The sequence below is a fragment of the Sciurus vulgaris genome (assembly GCF_902686455.1).
Source record: "Sciurus vulgaris genome assembly, chromosome: 3".
NCBI lineage: Eukaryota > Metazoa > Chordata > Mammalia > Rodentia > Sciuridae > Sciurus > Sciurus vulgaris.
The window spans coordinates 120,424,040-120,441,826 of NC_136463.1; the positions used below are offsets into that span (position 1 = coordinate 120,424,040).

General features: G+C 35.1%; 1 protein-coding gene across 2 annotated transcripts in view; it reads right to left on the bottom strand.

Annotated features, from left to right (window-relative positions):
• The window catches only part of LOC306657926 (sodium channel protein type 1 subunit alpha-like), a 271,243-nt gene that overhangs the window by 49,424 nt on the left and 204,032 nt on the right, over positions 1-17,787 (bottom strand). Inside the window, exons 6-17 of one of the 2 annotated variants that reach the window (XM_079134420.1) lie at positions 16,359-16,487; positions 14,598-14,689; positions 13,500-13,769; positions 11,056-11,119; positions 10,389-10,530; positions 9,567-9,773; positions 7,463-7,747; positions 6,139-6,519; positions 4,767-4,899; positions 3,678-3,916; positions 1,713-1,886; positions 297-653 (exon numbers count right to left, since the gene is read on the bottom strand). In XM_079134420.1, the coding sequence (XP_078990546.1) occupies positions 297-653; positions 1,713-1,886; positions 3,678-3,916; positions 4,767-4,899; positions 6,139-6,519; positions 7,463-7,747; positions 9,567-9,773; positions 10,389-10,530; positions 11,056-11,119; positions 13,500-13,769; positions 14,598-14,689; positions 16,359-16,487 (2,473 nt within the window). The remainder of the gene's footprint in view (positions 1-296; positions 654-1,712; positions 1,887-3,677; positions 3,917-4,766; positions 4,900-6,138; positions 6,520-7,462; positions 7,748-9,566; positions 9,774-10,388; positions 10,531-11,055; positions 11,120-13,499; positions 13,770-14,597; positions 14,690-16,358; positions 16,488-17,787) is intronic. The other variant, XM_079134424.1, reaches the window with a different exon arrangement.

The following is a 17,787-nucleotide window of genomic DNA, read 5'->3' on the forward strand; positions in this document are numbered from 1 at the left end:
TTCTCTATATATATATTTTAGACTTCTCCCTCCCTTGGCTCTGAATTTGTAAAATGTTTCCAGCATATTATTTTAGGTTTGTCTTCAATGTGACCCTCTACTGCAATTCATATAATGAATGGGATGAAACGTTGTAGGTTACTTTTATATTGTGATGCTTTCAAACTGAAGGTATAAATATAGCCAAGATAAGAGATATTTAGAACTAATAATCATAAGAGTTTGGGTGGATAAAATAGTCATTCTGTTATATTCTTATTATATTTCTGAAATGCATATCTTAAGTGGGTACATACCACTAGATTTCCAATCACCATGACCATCATGAAGACAGTAAGGCACATGGCTTGGCCAGCAACCTCCATACAGTCCCACATGGTCTCTATCCACTCTCCACACAGCACACGGAACACAATCAGGAAGGAGTGGAAGAAGTCATTCATGTGCCAGCGTGGGAGTTTACAGTCACTGGCAATTTTGCAGACACAATCTTTGTAGCTTTTGCCAAAGAGCTGCATTCCAACCACAGCAAAAATGAAGACTATGATGGCCAACACCAGGGTTAGATTTCCCAGCGCCCCTACAGAATTGCCGATGATCTTTATTAGCATGTTTAACGTTGGCCAAGATTTTGCCAACTTGAAAACTCGGAGCTAGAAAATGAAAAAAAAATTGATACATATATTATGATCTTTACAAGCATTTAATATGTTGAGGCTTACCAAGAAATGATGATTGAAATTGACTCTTAGGGTTGAGGTCCAGCTTAGTGGAAGACCACTTGCCAAACATGTGTGAGGTCCTGGGTACAATCCCCAGCATCCCCACAAAAAGTTTGAATCTCTTAAAACGTTGGTCATTCCCTATCCTCTAGGGTTCATGACCAATTTTTGGACCCTCTAGGAGAAATCTATTTATCCCATATTTTAGCTGGTAGATCATTTTCTCTGAGAGTGAATATTTAATGATTACTTAGAAATAACTTTTCTTTATTTGTTTTATAAAGGTGGCTCTGAGATATATCATGCCTTAAACTGTAATGTTAACAACTGAATCTGAATGATCTCTACTGAAAGATATTCATTTGTCAATAAGTAAAATCATGTTGAGCCCTGATGTATATGGAGGAAAAAATGTGCATTATTCATTAATGCTACTTCAGGTCATTGATATAGCCAGATGCACCTGCACTGAGAAACTGGAATATTTTGTATGACTCTATATTTCCTTAATTTGCAAGGACATATTAATATTAATTAACAGGAATGTTTTGTAGTCCTACAAATTTTCTCTTTTTTGATTTCTGGAAGGTATATGTTTTCCAGAGGTAGAGCTGGTAAAATGTTTGGCATGTATTTCATGTCACTGATAGTCTTCCACTGCTACAAAGGGCTATTTGTATTTTTAGCTTATCATTAAAAGATGGAGCATATGCATTAAAAATGTTTCTTAGATACGGAAATATTAACTGTAGTAGTCATTAGAAACAATAATTGGTCAGAATGGCAACTGGGTAGTATATTCGATTTTACCTGACTACACTTTTTAAAATATTCTTAATAGTAAGTGGGACTATATAGATTTTTCTCACTTAAGAACAGTTTTTGGCAATACAAAGATAGGCTAATGGTTGTGTGTTAAAATCCATGACAGAACTATTCAAGAATGCTTAGAGAAGGTTTTGCTATTGTTCCTTTTTTGTTTTGCTTTACCAATCGGAATGAACGGAGAACTGACAATCCTTCCACGTTGGCAAGCCCAAGTTCTACCAGGCTAAGTGTCACAATGAAACCATCAAAGATGTTCCAGCCTTCTTGGAAATAATAGTAAGGATCCATGGCAATTATTTTCAGAAACATTTCTGCTGTAAAGATTCCAGTGAAAACCTAAGAAGAAAACAAAATTATTCCAGTTCTATCAGATAATGAAAGAATGTGACATAATATTTGCTCTTAGAACAAAAGGCTTCTGCTAGTTTTCCAATTATGATTCCACGACTGACTAAATGCACAAACTAGTTTATAGTTTATTAAAGACTTTCATATCCTTTTTTTCACTTTATCCTCACAGAATCCCCAATAACTGGATGAGATGGAATTATTTCTTTATAGAAAGGAAACTAAGATTGCAAGATGGGTGAAATTACTTTCCCCAAAGCAAACAACTATAAAATGACAAAACTTGGATATGAGTGCAAATATTCTATTTTTGGCAATTTTTTTTCATTAAACCAAATTGCCATTTCCTCCAGATTTTTTACAACACAGATACGGATGAGATTTTGCTCATACACAATTTCATTTTATCTATAAGCTTATACCCATTTCCCTCATCATTTATCTGTCATACATGATCATCTGTTGTTTGTGTGTGCAATACTATCATTATTATCTGTTATACATGAAAAAAATAAATTGACTTTCATAGTATAAAAAGTGTATTTTTACAAATATAAGTATAAATAATATATTGAAGGATGTTACACTTTTTTTTTTTTTAACCATCAAAAATCTTAAACCTTGAGTCAGGCATGGCGGTACATGCTTGTTATTCCAGTGACTTGGGAAACTGAGGCAGGAGAATCACAAGATCAGAGCCAGCCTCAGCAACTAAGAGGCCTTAAGCAACATAGTGAAGCCCTGTCTCAAAATGAAAACTAAAAAGGTCTGGGGATGTGACTCAGTAGTTAAACACTAAATAGGTTCAATCCCTGGACCCAAAAAAAAAAAAAAAAAAAGTCCTAAACCTCTAACCAAATATTATGAAAAATGTATATGTTACATTTCAGTGCTCTTTCTTTCAACAAATAAAAACTAATATTACTAAGATGAGTCAACTAGCACATGTGATAAATTACGTTTTGAAGTATACAAATGAAAGAATTAAGAGGCAACCTTCACCAAAATTGGCCATGTTGGCTTGGCGAGGTGGTGCACGCCTGGAATCTCCGCAGTTCCAGGGCTGATGCAGAAGGTTCGAAAGTTCAAAACCAGCCTCAGCAATAGTGAGGCACTGAGCAATTCAGTGAGACCCTGTCTCTAAATAAATATAAAATAGGGCTTCGGATGTGACTCAGTGGTCGAGTGCCCAAGTTCAATCCCTGGTGCCCTCAACCCCTCAAAATTTTTATTAATCATACAGTATATATAATGTCCTGGGGGTTTGCAATATTTCATGGAGTGATTTAGAATAAATAAATAAACTATTACATAGACTACCTAGATCCTGGAAACAGTAAGCTGGAGAAGTTTTATAGTGTTATATTTTTCTTACAATGATAATGATTAAGGAGGACAAAAGATCCACAAATTTATTTTGGCCTTCTATACTTAGGGAAAATGTGATACTGTCATTTTTTTTTTTTTAAAGTGTTCTTAAGCAATAAACTACTTCTGCATCATTAAAAAGTTGTAAATATCACTATGGACTTTTATAAGTAGTACTTTGGGCCTATGACTACTGTTCTCTTTCTCAGTTTTTGCATGGATGAATATAAAGGACCATTACTTTTGGTAAAAGTAGGATGTACTATGTATAATTCAGTTAGATATAATGCCCCTGAGGGTAGAGTAGGAGGTAGGAAGGGTGGTTGAAAAAATGCTATAAATTATTAAATGTAACAGTTTCTTAAACAGAAAATCTAAAGACTGAACACAATTACCTTACAATATGCTTACCAAGTTTCCTACTGCAAGCACATTGTTGAAATGTTCTGTCATTGGATAGTGCTCCATGGCCATGAAAAGAGTATTTAAGACAATACAGATGGTGATGGCCAGGTCAACAAAGGGGTCCATCACGACCAGGTTGACAATATGCTTCACCTTTAACCAATATGGCGAGCAGTCCCAGATTAAGAATATGTTGGAAAATTTATACCAACAGGGTGGGCATTTCTGCCTAGATTCTTCAAGTTCTAGATTTAAAAGAGTAAGAACAGCAACTAAAAATTTTTTTTCTATACCCACAAATATTTATTTCAGATCCACTAGATTCAGTAATTGGTACATTTCCATTTGCTACAAAGTCAAACTCTTTTGTACTTGGTAAAAAAAATAATATATATATATATTTAATATATAAAAATATATTCCTATATAAATCATATATATATATATATATATATATATATATATGATTTACTTTAGACTCCTAGAGACACCAAACATACACACCGAGAAGAGGTAATGAAGAAAGAGTTATGCATTGATACTGCGACTCAGCACTTGGCCTCAAGTTAAGTGATTGATCTTTTTCAATAGGAACATGCTTAGGGAAACATACTGTATAAAATCTGATGCTAATGACTGGCAATGTTGTCAACATTGGGGTTGTCTGAGTTAGGGTGATGTGATCCAAGAATAATCTTTTGATTTGTTTTTATTTTGTGAAAATGATCTTCTCCTCCTCTCTAATCCTGAGAGTATTTGGGATGAGGCTAAAAGGGACAGTGCTGTTGGAGCACTTAGAAGCTAAGTGGAACAGAGGGTCACTATGACTAAAGGGATTTGATCCCATACAGAATGCTTTATGTGTATTTTCAGATTTGCCACATACAGTTCAGAAAAGTAGTCTTTGGAGTTCAATATCATTGAGTATAGATAAACTTTTAAAGTTCCTAGAATATAGGAGCACATATAATAAATAATCACTCTTGCCTTCTCATTAGAATGAAGTTTTCAACACACAAATAGAAAGATTTGTTTCCAATGGGATAATATAAGTTGACTGAAATAATTAAAATGGAAATGGAATTTGTTACAAACCTTCTACTGTATTTGTTAAGATGCTGGCTATGCTCATTGCCCTTTGTCTTTGGGAAGGATCTTCTAGAAAGTCCATGGATACATGGAAAGAACTTGACCTTCTCTTTCTCATTTCAGTCTCAGTAGTTGTTCCCTGTAAAGAAAGTGCTAACACATTAAGCGATTAGCTTGAACAATGTGAAAAGCAAACAACCAAATGGTGATTTGGTGAATATTATGAAACACATGCATCATGCATTTTCATATTTAATTGATGATGGCAGATATTGCTGACTTATTGTATCATTAACCTGGAATGTCAAAACTGTTAACCATTCAGTCATATAGCAAAAATTAATCTTTATCCATCTGATTTCATAATTTTATGAAATATACTTATGATATAGTTGGCAAATGTTTAGATAGATAGATTCAACAATTATCCTTTTTTTTCTGAACTAATAGTAAGAACCTAATAATTTAAAAAGTCATATAAATGATCCAGGCATTTGATTTTTGAGAAGGTAGCCATTTAATTTTAAGAAAATACCAACCATTACAACACACTTAGCTGCCATCTCTTTTTCTGGAAATAAGACATGGGTAGTCATTGACAACACAAACTATATTAAAAACACACACACATGCTGCATGGACAACAGTTTCATCCAGGGTATCAGAGCAATAAGTCATCTAATTCTGACTTATTCATGCCTCATCATGCTGATATATTTCCAAGTGAGTGGACAGTTTATAATGAGGCAGAATCTGTTTGGAAATTCCTCATCTGGTTCTAAATTCACAAACATGTAACACACCTTCGTTCACAGGCAACTCTTTCATCTGTATCAATAATTTATTTGTGTCTCTTCATTTTTATTAGTTTTGAAAAGACCTATATCAGCATTTTTTTAATAAGACAAATATGAGTACTAGAAATTTTAAGGTAACAGTGAAGCTGTCTGTTTAAGCACAGTGTTTTTGAAATCTGAACTACAGCACAGATATGTTAAAGAATCAGTTGGAAAGATTTATTATACACCCTTTACACTTGAGCAGAAGAATCATTTATTTACTTTTATACCAGGGCCTTAAAGGATGCCCTGATATATAAATTCAGTGTGGGCATATAGCAAATCCTCCAATCGGAGGCAGTAATTATTGTGTCTAATTAATCCTTAGCATGTTGAATAAGTAAATGCATTCAGGTTTGTGCAGGAGAGAGTCAGGTTTTAAGGTTTAGTTGGTTAGTCCATTAAAGGTATTACAAGATGCAGGTGCATTCACAGCTTGACCAACCAGGAATCATTCTCAAGAGATCCATTCTGTAGAAACACTGGCTGGTGCAGCAATAATGGTCCAGCCATGCCTGAACTATTTAAAACTTCCTTACATTGTCATCAGTAGCTGGCTTATCTATTATCACCTCTGGCAGAAGCTGTCCAACAGGCGATGTAGGAACTGAAGGTCCACCAACCAAGGAAACCACACCATTGCAATCCACAGTGCTGTGCATCTTCCCATTTGCTGGAAACACTGCCAGCATCCGGGACGACCTACTGGTCTGACTTAGGTTACTGTTGCGTCGCTCTCCATGTCGTCTGGGCACAAACAAGGAATCTCTCCGGCTCTCATTATCCTCAAAGGTGCTGTGCTCATCGTCAGCAAAGTCATTCTCCGACCCCACATCCTTTGCTCGCCCTCTAAAACTGAAAAGGCTTGTCCTGCTATTTCGCCTTGGAGAAAATAAGGAGCCACGGATGCTCAACAAAGACTAAAAGTTTGAAACAAACAAAAAGTAAAATCATATTACTATAGCCTTTGCACTGCGCAATCATTTTGCAAGATTAAATTGAAGGGAATTTCAGCACACGTGACAGAATATGGCACATTCCTTTAATATTGTAAATTTATGGGCATTCATATTCAATTCAATCAGTGGCTTCTAGCCACTGGTATTAAAGAATGGGGAGCTAGAGTGAAACCTATAGATAATGAATAAAATCCCTGAGCCATCATTTCTCAATTTCAAATGGAAACACCATAAATTCTATTGCTTGGGATTTTGTGAACATTTATTTGCACTAGCTGCCAGACCTCAGCAAGGCCACCATTGTTTTTGTTGATCTTTCCTTTTAAGGAATTCCAACTTTTCACAGATCATCAGTCCACCTTTCTAAAATTGCTTTAACTATTATTCCTGTTCTGCCTAAAAGGCATAGTGTTTTCAATACTTGACTTCTGAAGTTCAGAGTCATGTGCTTTTCAATAAAGTAAACCATGACTGATATTTTCAGAAACATGCATGGTGGCTTATAAAGAAGTTAGGGGAAAAACAACATAAAATCATAAAACAACCAAAAGGACGTTACTGATCAGCCAATCCCTGATCCACATTTTTGGTGGTTGTTAAAAGAGCTGAGGGCCAGAAAGATTAAATGTCATTAGTCACAGACAAGTGCCAGCAGCCAGTCTCAGAATGAAAATTCCAGGTCTCCTGGCTTTCAACCCAATTTTACTTCAAACACACTAAGTTGCAGACTCACATACATGTGGAGTAAAAATTTCACTTAGCCATGTGCAGAAAGAATAGATTTAAATATAATAAAACCATAGTCCATTCAATTGATTAAAATTCCTCGGTTCAGTTTAATTCTTTCCCTCTCTTCAGTACTCTACTCGTCATCCACGCATCATCAAACTCAGCAGTGCCATACCTGGTGCGGAGAAGAGTACCTCTTTTCATATGTCAGTCGGTTCCCTTCGATGGAGAAACGAAACCCCTTCCTCCTGATGCTGTCTTCAGATTCAGATTTGTGGAACTCATCCTCATCTTTCTCTTCCCCACCAGATTGCTCTTTCTGTTTTCTTTTCTTTCTCCGATTTCTCCTTTCCTTGGCACTCTTGGAACTCAACTTGGAGGCTTCAGATGAACTGTCTGAAAGCCTGCCTGCTGCACTGGGCTCTCTGGAATGTTCCGAGGTAGTTGCAGCTGCTGCTTGCTATGTAGAGGAAAAATAGCTTTAGCGCGGCACTAGAAAAGTCCTTAACCTTTCTTTCAAATATCTTAAGAATTTTTATAGCATTTACAAAATACATTTAGCTGACTGAGCTAATCCCACGTAGATACTCTACAAGTGTAAGGGATGATTTTTTTCTTTCTACCTAATGAGGACTTTCAGAGATACCTGGTTTTCTCCATCATTCCATTTGTTAGATTTGTGTTATGCTTCACAGACCACATATTCAAAAGGATCCATTGTTTATCAACAATAACATAAATTCATACTACTTTTGGGATTTGATTCGCCCTAAAAATTGGATTTAATAAGCATTGTCTTCGTTCCTCTGAAAATCAGACTGGCATATAGAAGAAAAGCTGATGAATTACATAAGGTCATAACCAAAAATGGGAATGAGATAATTCCCATTGAAACTGTGTTATACAATGCCCTCAAAATATTATCAATCAAATTGATGGATGGATGGAAAAATCCCTTTTTCACCCCTCTATGATACTCTGTTTTGAAGAGTGGAGGAAGGAGGGTTAGCAGTTTTCTGCTAAGCAATACAAGATGTTCAGTTTTCCAAAAACTGTCCCCACCATCTTCATCTTGGCACTGGTTCTTACTGGACCTGTGAGCATTGGATAAGAACAATGTTTTTTGATAACAAATTGTACTGGTACTAAGATGGCACTTTTTGATTATTACCGTTGTTCCCAGAATACCCTCAATACAGGCCTCATGTGTATAAATCAATATTCCTGAATGAACTTTCTTCTTAGTAAAGACCATGAATTTGTATGTGACACAGATGGGATTACAGGACAGGCACTGTTTGAACTATGAGCACTGACATCACACTATAAAACAAGTATTCCTCTAAGATCCCCGGGTCTCTGTGAGGTTGGTGATGTTCAGATGCCTACTGGATACCACTGAATCAGAGAACATTGTATTTTTAATCACTTCCTTATAAAGGTAATTAACCACAATAAAAGATGTATATGTTTGGTTAAAGAAAGGTAAAGGCTACTTTTATGAAATAGATGAACATCTTTTTATATAATAACCAATAATTCATTTTTCTGAGAAAAGAGTATCTCCTTAGAATTTTCTCCTAGTGCCAGTATACTCACTCAATAAAAGTTTCTTCTCCCAGAAAACCCTCTAAAATTACATTTTCCCTTTTATTCTGAGCATCTTAAAATAACTAAAATAACATGGGAAAGTTCTATTGTGGTTAATATTACAAGCATCTTAAAATAGTTAAATGAATAATTAAACTAAATGAAATTAAGTAGATGTTCAGAAATCCTTGCTAATTCCCCATTCTACCAGCTTCCTCAGGTGCCATCAGTTGTCTTTCACTTTCCACTAATTTTTTTTTAATTTTTGTTTTTACAGACTGCATTTTGATTCATTGTACACAAATGGGGTACAATTTTCATTTCTGTGGTTGTACATGATGTAGATTCACACCCTTCGTGTAATCATGCAGGTACATAGGGTAATCATGTCTGCCTCTTTCCACCATCTTTCACTCTGAAAAGCAGTGTGGAGATTCCTCAGAAAACTTGGAATGGGCCCACCACTTGACCCAGCTATCTCACTCCTCGGTTTATACCCAAAGGACTTAAAATCAGCATACTACAGTAACGCAGCCACATCAATGCTTATAGCAGTTCAATTCACAGTAGCTAGATTGTGGAACCAACCTAGATGCCCTCAAATAATTTTTAACAATAAAAAAAGCTGGTACCAAAAGAAAGAAAGAGTTGGTACTGTGGGACAAGGCATATTTGACTTGATAATTTACCTGAGCTGCCTCTTGCTGCTTTTTAAGCTGTTCAAGCATCTGCTGAAATTCTGCCTCCTTCTGTTCTGCCTCTTCCAGTGTGGCCTGATTCTGTTCCTCATAGGCCATGGCCACCACAGCCAGGATCAAGTTTATTAGGTAGAATGAACCCAGGAAAATGACTAACACAAAAAATATCATGTATGTTTTCCCAGCAGCACGCAGTGTCTGCAAACAAGAACAGAATTGCTTTTCAAATACTACTTCATTAAGTGGTGGCTTCACCTTTCAATTTGTGTGTCTTGCAGAACACCACCGATATAAATCATAATTACACTGGTCACAGGCCCTCCTACTTCTTTCACAGTCTATTTCATTAACCTCTGCCTCTTCCTTCTTTTCTTAAGCATTCATACTTTGGTATCTAGGAGGGAATTCTTGGATTCACCAAGAATAAAACAGAATCAATAAAATAAGATGGACACCTCCATCACAAAGCTGAGACTTTGATGAAAGTTAAAGAAGAAACCAGAGGTGTTTGTACATCTACCTCCTTTTCATCTCCTCCCACTCATAAGATACAGGGCCAACGGGAGGTTGTGGCTTCTGGTTCAGAGAACCTGTCTCAGAGAGGGTAAGAAATAGGATTTGCGTCAGGGAGAATGGGAGAATATCCTTGGTATTATTTTGCTTAATATATATTATAATAAATAAGATAGAGGAACTCAAATCTCTGGATTTCAAGTTCTGCTCTCTCTACCACATTATGCCGTGGTTTGATTTCCATAACTCAGTCTATGTTCCTTCAACTTAAATACAGTGTATATTGCTTCAGTTTCTCACCAGTTGATAAAGATTTTCCCAGAAGTCCTGAGTCATCAGCCGAAACAGAGACAAAAATGCCCAACTGAAGGTATCAAAGCTTGTGTAACCATAGTTAGGGTTTCTACCAGCTTTTACACACATGTATCCTTCTGGACACTGGCTGTAAACAGGAAAAAGAAAGAATTATAAAACATTCTACTGCCTTTTCATTCTGGTAGAATTTTACCCTTAGAACATTATCTGACCAGGAAGACTTGCTATTTCAAAGAATAATAGTATGATTGATAACTAATTGATATAATTCCCAATTTTTGACAATGTAACTTTATTAGTCACTTGTTGTCATTAAATTAGATGGTATAGCATCTCTAACAACATTAACAAAAAAAATTAGCATTTTCACTTGTCTATTTCCTTTTCCCTACATCTGGGTTCTCCAGAGTGGACTCTCAGCTGAATATACTTACCTAAGTGAAACAGTTTTATGGCTAAAAGTATTCTTACTTTACAAGAAAAGCTTAACTAGTAATTTAAATAACCTCGTGCTTTATAAATAACCTGAATTGTAGCAGATCAGTATGAATAAATTAGTTGGCTTTAATCAGTCAGTTTCTACAGACAAAGAGGTACACATATCTGTATATATACACCCACATCCACAAACACACAGAGATTAATGGCTTACCCTGCATCGGAGCTGTTTCCACATAATAGTGCATCTATAAAACCCTCCAGGAAATAATGATATCCTGTTTGAAAAAAAGAAAGTCAGTAACAAGCATTTTTTTTGTGTTAAAAATACTAAAATGAGACAGGATATTAGGTTCTACTTTTAGGTTCACTTAAGTATAACATATCATTCATTCAAAAACAGTATTTGCTCCTTCTCCCTCCAAATACTAGATATTATACTAAGGGCATTAGATATTTAATGGTGCAATTTTTTTTTTTTTTACTATTAATATAAAACTAGTGATAGACTCAGGTACTAGCATAATATTTTAAAAAAATCAGTACGTTTTCACCACTGACCCTCCCCCTGCCCCCATACTAGAAATGGAATCCAAGGCCTCAAACACACAAGGCAAGTGCTCCTTCACTGAGCTATACCTCCACCACTTTTTATTTTTTTATTTTGATACAGGATCTTGATATGTTGCCAGGGCTGACCTTGAACTTGCCAACTCCTTCCATCTCATTCAAGTAACCGGGATTATAGGCATGTGCTACTGGCCTGAGTTTGACTTCTTTAAACATAGACAAATTGACAAAGCATAGGATTTTTAAGTTTTCAATTGAAATAAAACACCATGAAAGGGCTGTGATAACTTCAGAATGAATTTTTTATATCTTGTGTTTATGAATAAAGTCTTTTAAATTCAATGACCTAAACACCTTAACTCAAAGAAAAAAAACCTTTTCGGTCTTGATGCTTATTTTTAATTTCATTGACTTTAATTGTCTATCACTTTTAAAGATGATTCATCTTATTTGTATTTGCATTTGGTTTGAAATAACTTTTCACAAAAAGTGGAGTATCATCAGAGCAAAACAAGAATCCTAGATTTTTAAAGTTGAGAATAACCTCAGATATTCTTGATTTCTTTAAGGGTAAGAGAAATAGCCCAGTAAATTTTCACCATAAACAGTAAGTCCTAAGTGATATCTTCAGACAGAATCTTCAACTTAGATAAAAAGCAAACACACAACAGATTTCAGGAGTTGGTGACAGCGATGGACTTACATCACATGAACAAAATAAGGCACATTTGACTGTCTCTGACATTGCTCCTCAGGATTTTTCTTAACCTGGAGATTCCCAATTGTTTGCAAATTATTTGTTTAAATATCCTGGAAGAGTTAATTTGTACCAAACCAAGCTATTTCTCCAATTTATAAGAAGATACTCATTATGTGTCTTTATCCTTTTATTAAGGTATCACTACTTTAAGAATTATCAAAGCACCAGTAATGTTCTATGACTAATCCAACTTGTTCCACACAGTCATTCACTGAAGGTTTTTCTTCCTTTCATTATTTCCAAAGTATTACTCATCATCTTAAAATAATAAAGGTATAGCTTCATGTAAGTATATTTGCAGTCTAAGTTTTGTATATTTAGTATTTTTCCTTATAAGGACATTTCCTTTTTCGATGAATCATGTTCAGACTCCCTGCTTTTGAAATACTGCTACCAGCAGATTCTAAAATTAAAGATAGGAGAAATTTTTCTTACTTTTATTGTCACTTTTAAAGAGAAAGTTTATTAGGCCAATTATTTTTCCATCCTTCTAGAATAGACTATTTCAATGTTTGACTATTTTGTCTAAGTGCTTGAAATAAAAATAAAGCAATTCCCATAACCTCACTGATTTATCTGAAATTTTCTATTACTCTCTCCTGAAGCTTAATTGACAATAATTTTCTTCTTTTTGATGTAGTCGTTTTCAAATAGAAGAATACTTATCTTTAGGTCTCACTTGATTTCCATAAAATAATCAAGACAATTGTAAGCATTATCAAGGCATATATTATCACCACTATTTTCCTCAGTATTCTGGCAATGTTCCTGGAACTCTGTAGTTAATGTTTAATAGGTTATAGTATATAATACTTTGGAATTTACAAAGGATTTTCACAACTTTTCTCCTTCAATTGTCTCAACTACCACAGGAAGTATGTAGAGTCAAAAGATCCTGAGAAAATTATCTTGAGCCTCCCACATGCCAATACAATAGAAGTTGGCATTTGGGAGTCAAAATTAGAACACTTATCAACTAAAAAAATTAATGTATGAGCAAACCACTGGCAAGATGATGAACAAAATTCTTCTTTAAAACTCATTCCAGAGATCATTTAAAATTCAGAAGAAAAATTAGGGATGTATCTCTGTAGAATAGTGCTTGCCTTATATGCATAAGACTGTGGGTTCGATACCCAGTGACAAAACAAAATGTTCAGGGAGAAAGAATGTCAAATAAAAATGTAATTTTAAAAATTTTAAGTAATTTGATTAAGTAATTTTCAAAGAGTTTACTACCACTTACATGATCATTTTTAATTATCCCTGCCTAGATAAAAGGCAGGTCAACAATGAAAAGAATAAATAAATATATCAGCAATTCTTACTTTCATCTTGAATGTATGATTTCCAGTCAAACTCAATCAAAGTTTCGTTTACAAGTGTGCCATTGTTATTCACAGTTATATTCTTCTCTATACTATGCTCCTCCAGGGAAGCATTGGTGGGAGGCCACTGTACACATTTATTCCTCAGATTGCCCATGAAGAGCTGCAGGCCTATCAGAGCAAACACACTGAGGCAGAACACGGTCAGGATCATGACATCCGAGAGCTTCTTCACTGACTGGATCAGGGCCCCCACGATGGTCTTCAGGCCTGAAAGAAGGAAGCCCATTACTATGAAGACTTAACCAATCTAGAATAATAAAAGCTTCACACAATTCTCTTGAAAACACAGAGTTCATAAACGCCTACAATGTTAGAAGAGGGCGACACTTCATGGAATGCTGATAGCTTATGAAGATGAACTGCAGAAAAGTAATGATCCAAACAAAGAAATTTAAATTCACATTGCATTAAGATAAGAGAAAATAACAAAAGTGTCATAGTCTTCAGGAAGTCTATATTAAGGAAGGGGTCTTGTTTTTCTACTCCTTGTTCTTGAAATATGCCCACATTTTCATGAGGGTCAGTTGTCCATTTTATAACAAATGACTTGAAAAAATATGTTTAAATTCCAAGTAGGAGAGGTTTTGCTATAAAACTGGAGGTGGTTTAGAGTATAATTTCACTTTAACATAAATCCTCCATTCATACTCATGCTATTCTTTTTATCTTATCCCTTGTCTTGTTTGTGAAAGATTTAGAAGACTTATATTGTTTACATATAGGCTTCAGTGATTATAATGGATAAGAAATTGAAGATCGACATATTCAACAGGGAATAATTCCTCAGTAAAACTGATCTGACAAAAATATAACATGTCTAAGGGCAAATCATACAGACAGCATATTACAGTATCATGAAAGATATCATTCAGCTCCAAGACTGGAAAAAACTCACATTCAGACAAGGAGAATATTTTTCTGTGAAACACCCTACTCATAATTTTTGACTTTCTATAATGCTGAATGTAAAGCAAAGAGGCAGATCCTGACAAGCACGATGGGTATTGAACCCTGAGTATTGAACCCCACTCTCACCTGGAATAACAGAGATCGTTTTCAGTGCTCGGAGGACTCTGAATGTTCTCAACGCTGAGACATTACCCAGGTCCACAAACTCTGTCACATATCTGTAGTAGGGGAGTTCACACACAGACACAGTAACAAGAGACAAAGAGTTGTAGATACAAGGAGCCTATACTTCACCTTAACCACTCCTTACCTGGAATTACAAAAATAATTTTCAAAGTTCTCAAGATCCTGAAAGTGCAAAGAGCTGAAAAATTGCCTAGGTTTACAAATTCTGTTATAAACCTGTTGAATAAAATCAGTTACTCAAGACTTAAGCAGAATTCATATTGCTCATTTGAGTCTTTTATAGAGACCTTCATGGTAATTTTAAATGATGAATATTGTAAGTGGCAAATTAGACATTGGGGTCTATCACTGTGGCTTTTTTTCCCATAATTTAAGATCAATAACTCAATGTAAACTTTTTAAGGTATTCACCCCTGTTGCCATTTTGAAAGCAATATAATTAGCATCTGAGTAATTTAGAATTAAATAAAAAGAAATAAATCTTGGGTACGATTTCAGGATTTCATTTAGAAAAATAGTGAAATCACCCAAGTATGAAAAGGCAGATTGCTTGATTGTCTTTATCTACAAGATAAGGTTTTTCTAGTGCAATGTTTAAACAAAAGATAGGCAAATTAGTAACAATATTTTTATGGGGTCCAATACTGCTCCTGCCATTATTGTTATTTCATTCTCAAGAAACAGAAGTACCAATATAGCTTCTTTTGAGCTGTGGCTGGAGGGCATGGTGAAGAATTGGATCATCGTGCTCAGAGATGAAAGTAAGACCAGACAGGCAGCTTCTGGAGTTCTGAGTATATTGCTGCCACTTCTTTTCATTCTGTCCACCACATTACTTACACCTGCAAGAGGTCAAGAAAGTTGACTCCCCAAGGCGGGATGAGGGCAAGGAGTGCGTTGGTCCACCGTGCTCCACATACCACTTCACCAATCGTGAATGACTTCCAACTATTTGTTTGGGTCTCTTTCTAGGGAAGTTTACCACAAGGAATGCAGGAATTGTGCACATTACTGAGTGTAAATGGATAGGATATTAGGATAAGAAGCTTGCGTTGAGGGTAAAGAAAGAGATGAAGAAGGCAACAAAGAGAAAAGAGAAAAGACAGAAAAAGGGTCAAAAGAGAAATAGAGACAGAGTATGTTTATAAAGTCTTAAATATCCATTTACTCATGAAATAATAATAATTTATCAGTTTCATATTATATCAAATGCCTTCTTTTGTCTGGTTAGTTTGATTTTCAGAGTTTTCTGATACTAGTAGATATTTACCTTTTATTATTTTACCAGACTAATAAATGAAGGTATAGAGAGTATGTAAAATGGGTAAGGTAAGTTTATGGAACTAGTAGAATTGTCTTTACCTGATTCTTTAAAGTCCTTTTTCAAAGACATATGAAATACAGTTGTGCTTTTATATTTTTGGGGGTATGAGTGTGCATGTGTTTGTATTTTGGAAGAAAGGCAGATATGAAATTTGATGACAGATGTTTATTTCCTGTGAAAATTTTATTTCAAACTATTGAAAAGCCTTCAAGTCATAGTGAAACGCCACTTACACCTCTGTAGTGTAAATACAGAACCTAAATGCATAAATCATGCCAATATATTCTAAATACTAAATCAAGCCTCTTCTTTTAAATCATAAGTACTAATAGAAAGCCAAACTATATTCTCTTTGAAGTTTCAAAAAAGACACTTACGCAAATGTAATAACAGTGAAATCAAGCCAGTTCCATGGATCTCGAAGGAAAGTAAAATCTTCTAAACAGAAGCCCCTTGCAATAATTTTTATAAGTGATTCAAAGGTATATATTCCCGTGAAGGTGTACCTAGAAACAAGCATCCAAGGAAGAACCGATAGAGTAATAGTTTTCTTTCAGAGCATATCAACTCTTTATACCTCTCTCAGTGGAACAGATGAATACTAAAACCAGGAAATTATGCAGCTTGATTTTATTTACAAAGAAATAAGACACAGTGGTAAATTTAAATGCAACTCCCTAACATATGAAGAGGTGTATTTAAAGTGTCCTAAGAGTACTGTGAGAAATATATGCTGTGTAAAATCAATCTAGCTACTGTCTGACATGTCTGGGTATTGGCAAAAATGAATAGAGCTTCCTGAGAAGCAGCTACTGACTTCATATGATAGAGTAGCCAATCAATAATAGAAGCATAGAAAGATTTTTCTCTTACAAAACAAAATAATAAAAAAAAAACCCTCAACCTCCATGATGTTTTAAGAATGAGAAGACGTTGATAAATTAGCAAGTCTTACATTTTCTCTTTCTTCAAGATAGGCTAAATTTTCTTGGAAAAGGACTTCATTAAAATCAAAGGATGATGCTTTCAGTTTTTCTCCTTTTAGAATGATGTTGGCTGTGGGCAATTACACAAATGGTATGACTATTTTGTGTACAACCAGAGAAATGATAGTTGTACTCCATTTGTGTCCAATGAATCACAATTAAAAGAAGATCAAAGGAGATAATTCTAAGGTTATAAGAGGTGAAAATTTACTCTAGAACAAAATTTGGTGATTATTCAAAAACTTAGATATTTCCAGTGTTTAAAACTTCTATTCAGAAACAGGAGTTAGGGTAGCATAAAATCACAAAAACTAGAGAGTAATTGAAAACCTGTGGTTTCTCACTTGTTAACTTCAATGCTTTAGGAACTCTTTGTATAGAAAGTCTTTATTTTCTCCAGAATCTCTCCATTTACTTATTGGTTCCATCTTGGATACATCCAGGAAGGGAAGATGAGCTTGGGAACACTTCTCTAGTGGTAAGAGAAGTGGCCCCAGAGTAGCAGGGATTTCAACACAGGCAGCACGGGCAGGTGCAACAGTGAGGCCTGGAGCAGCAGGGTCTGCACTTAGTACACAGCTGGGCTTTATGCCCTCAGGGATATCCCAGGCAGAGAGACCACCAGTATTATTGGTAATGCTGCCAGTTTTTTTTTTTTAAATACTACTCAAACTTTCACCTCCATTAGTTTAGCTTTCTGTCCACTAAAATTTTCAAGTTTCACAATCCTGAAATTTTGGAGTTTTGTTTTGGTTTTTGGCCAATTTTTTGTGACCACACTTGAAAATGATATAGGCCTCATATGAGGTGGACATTGCTG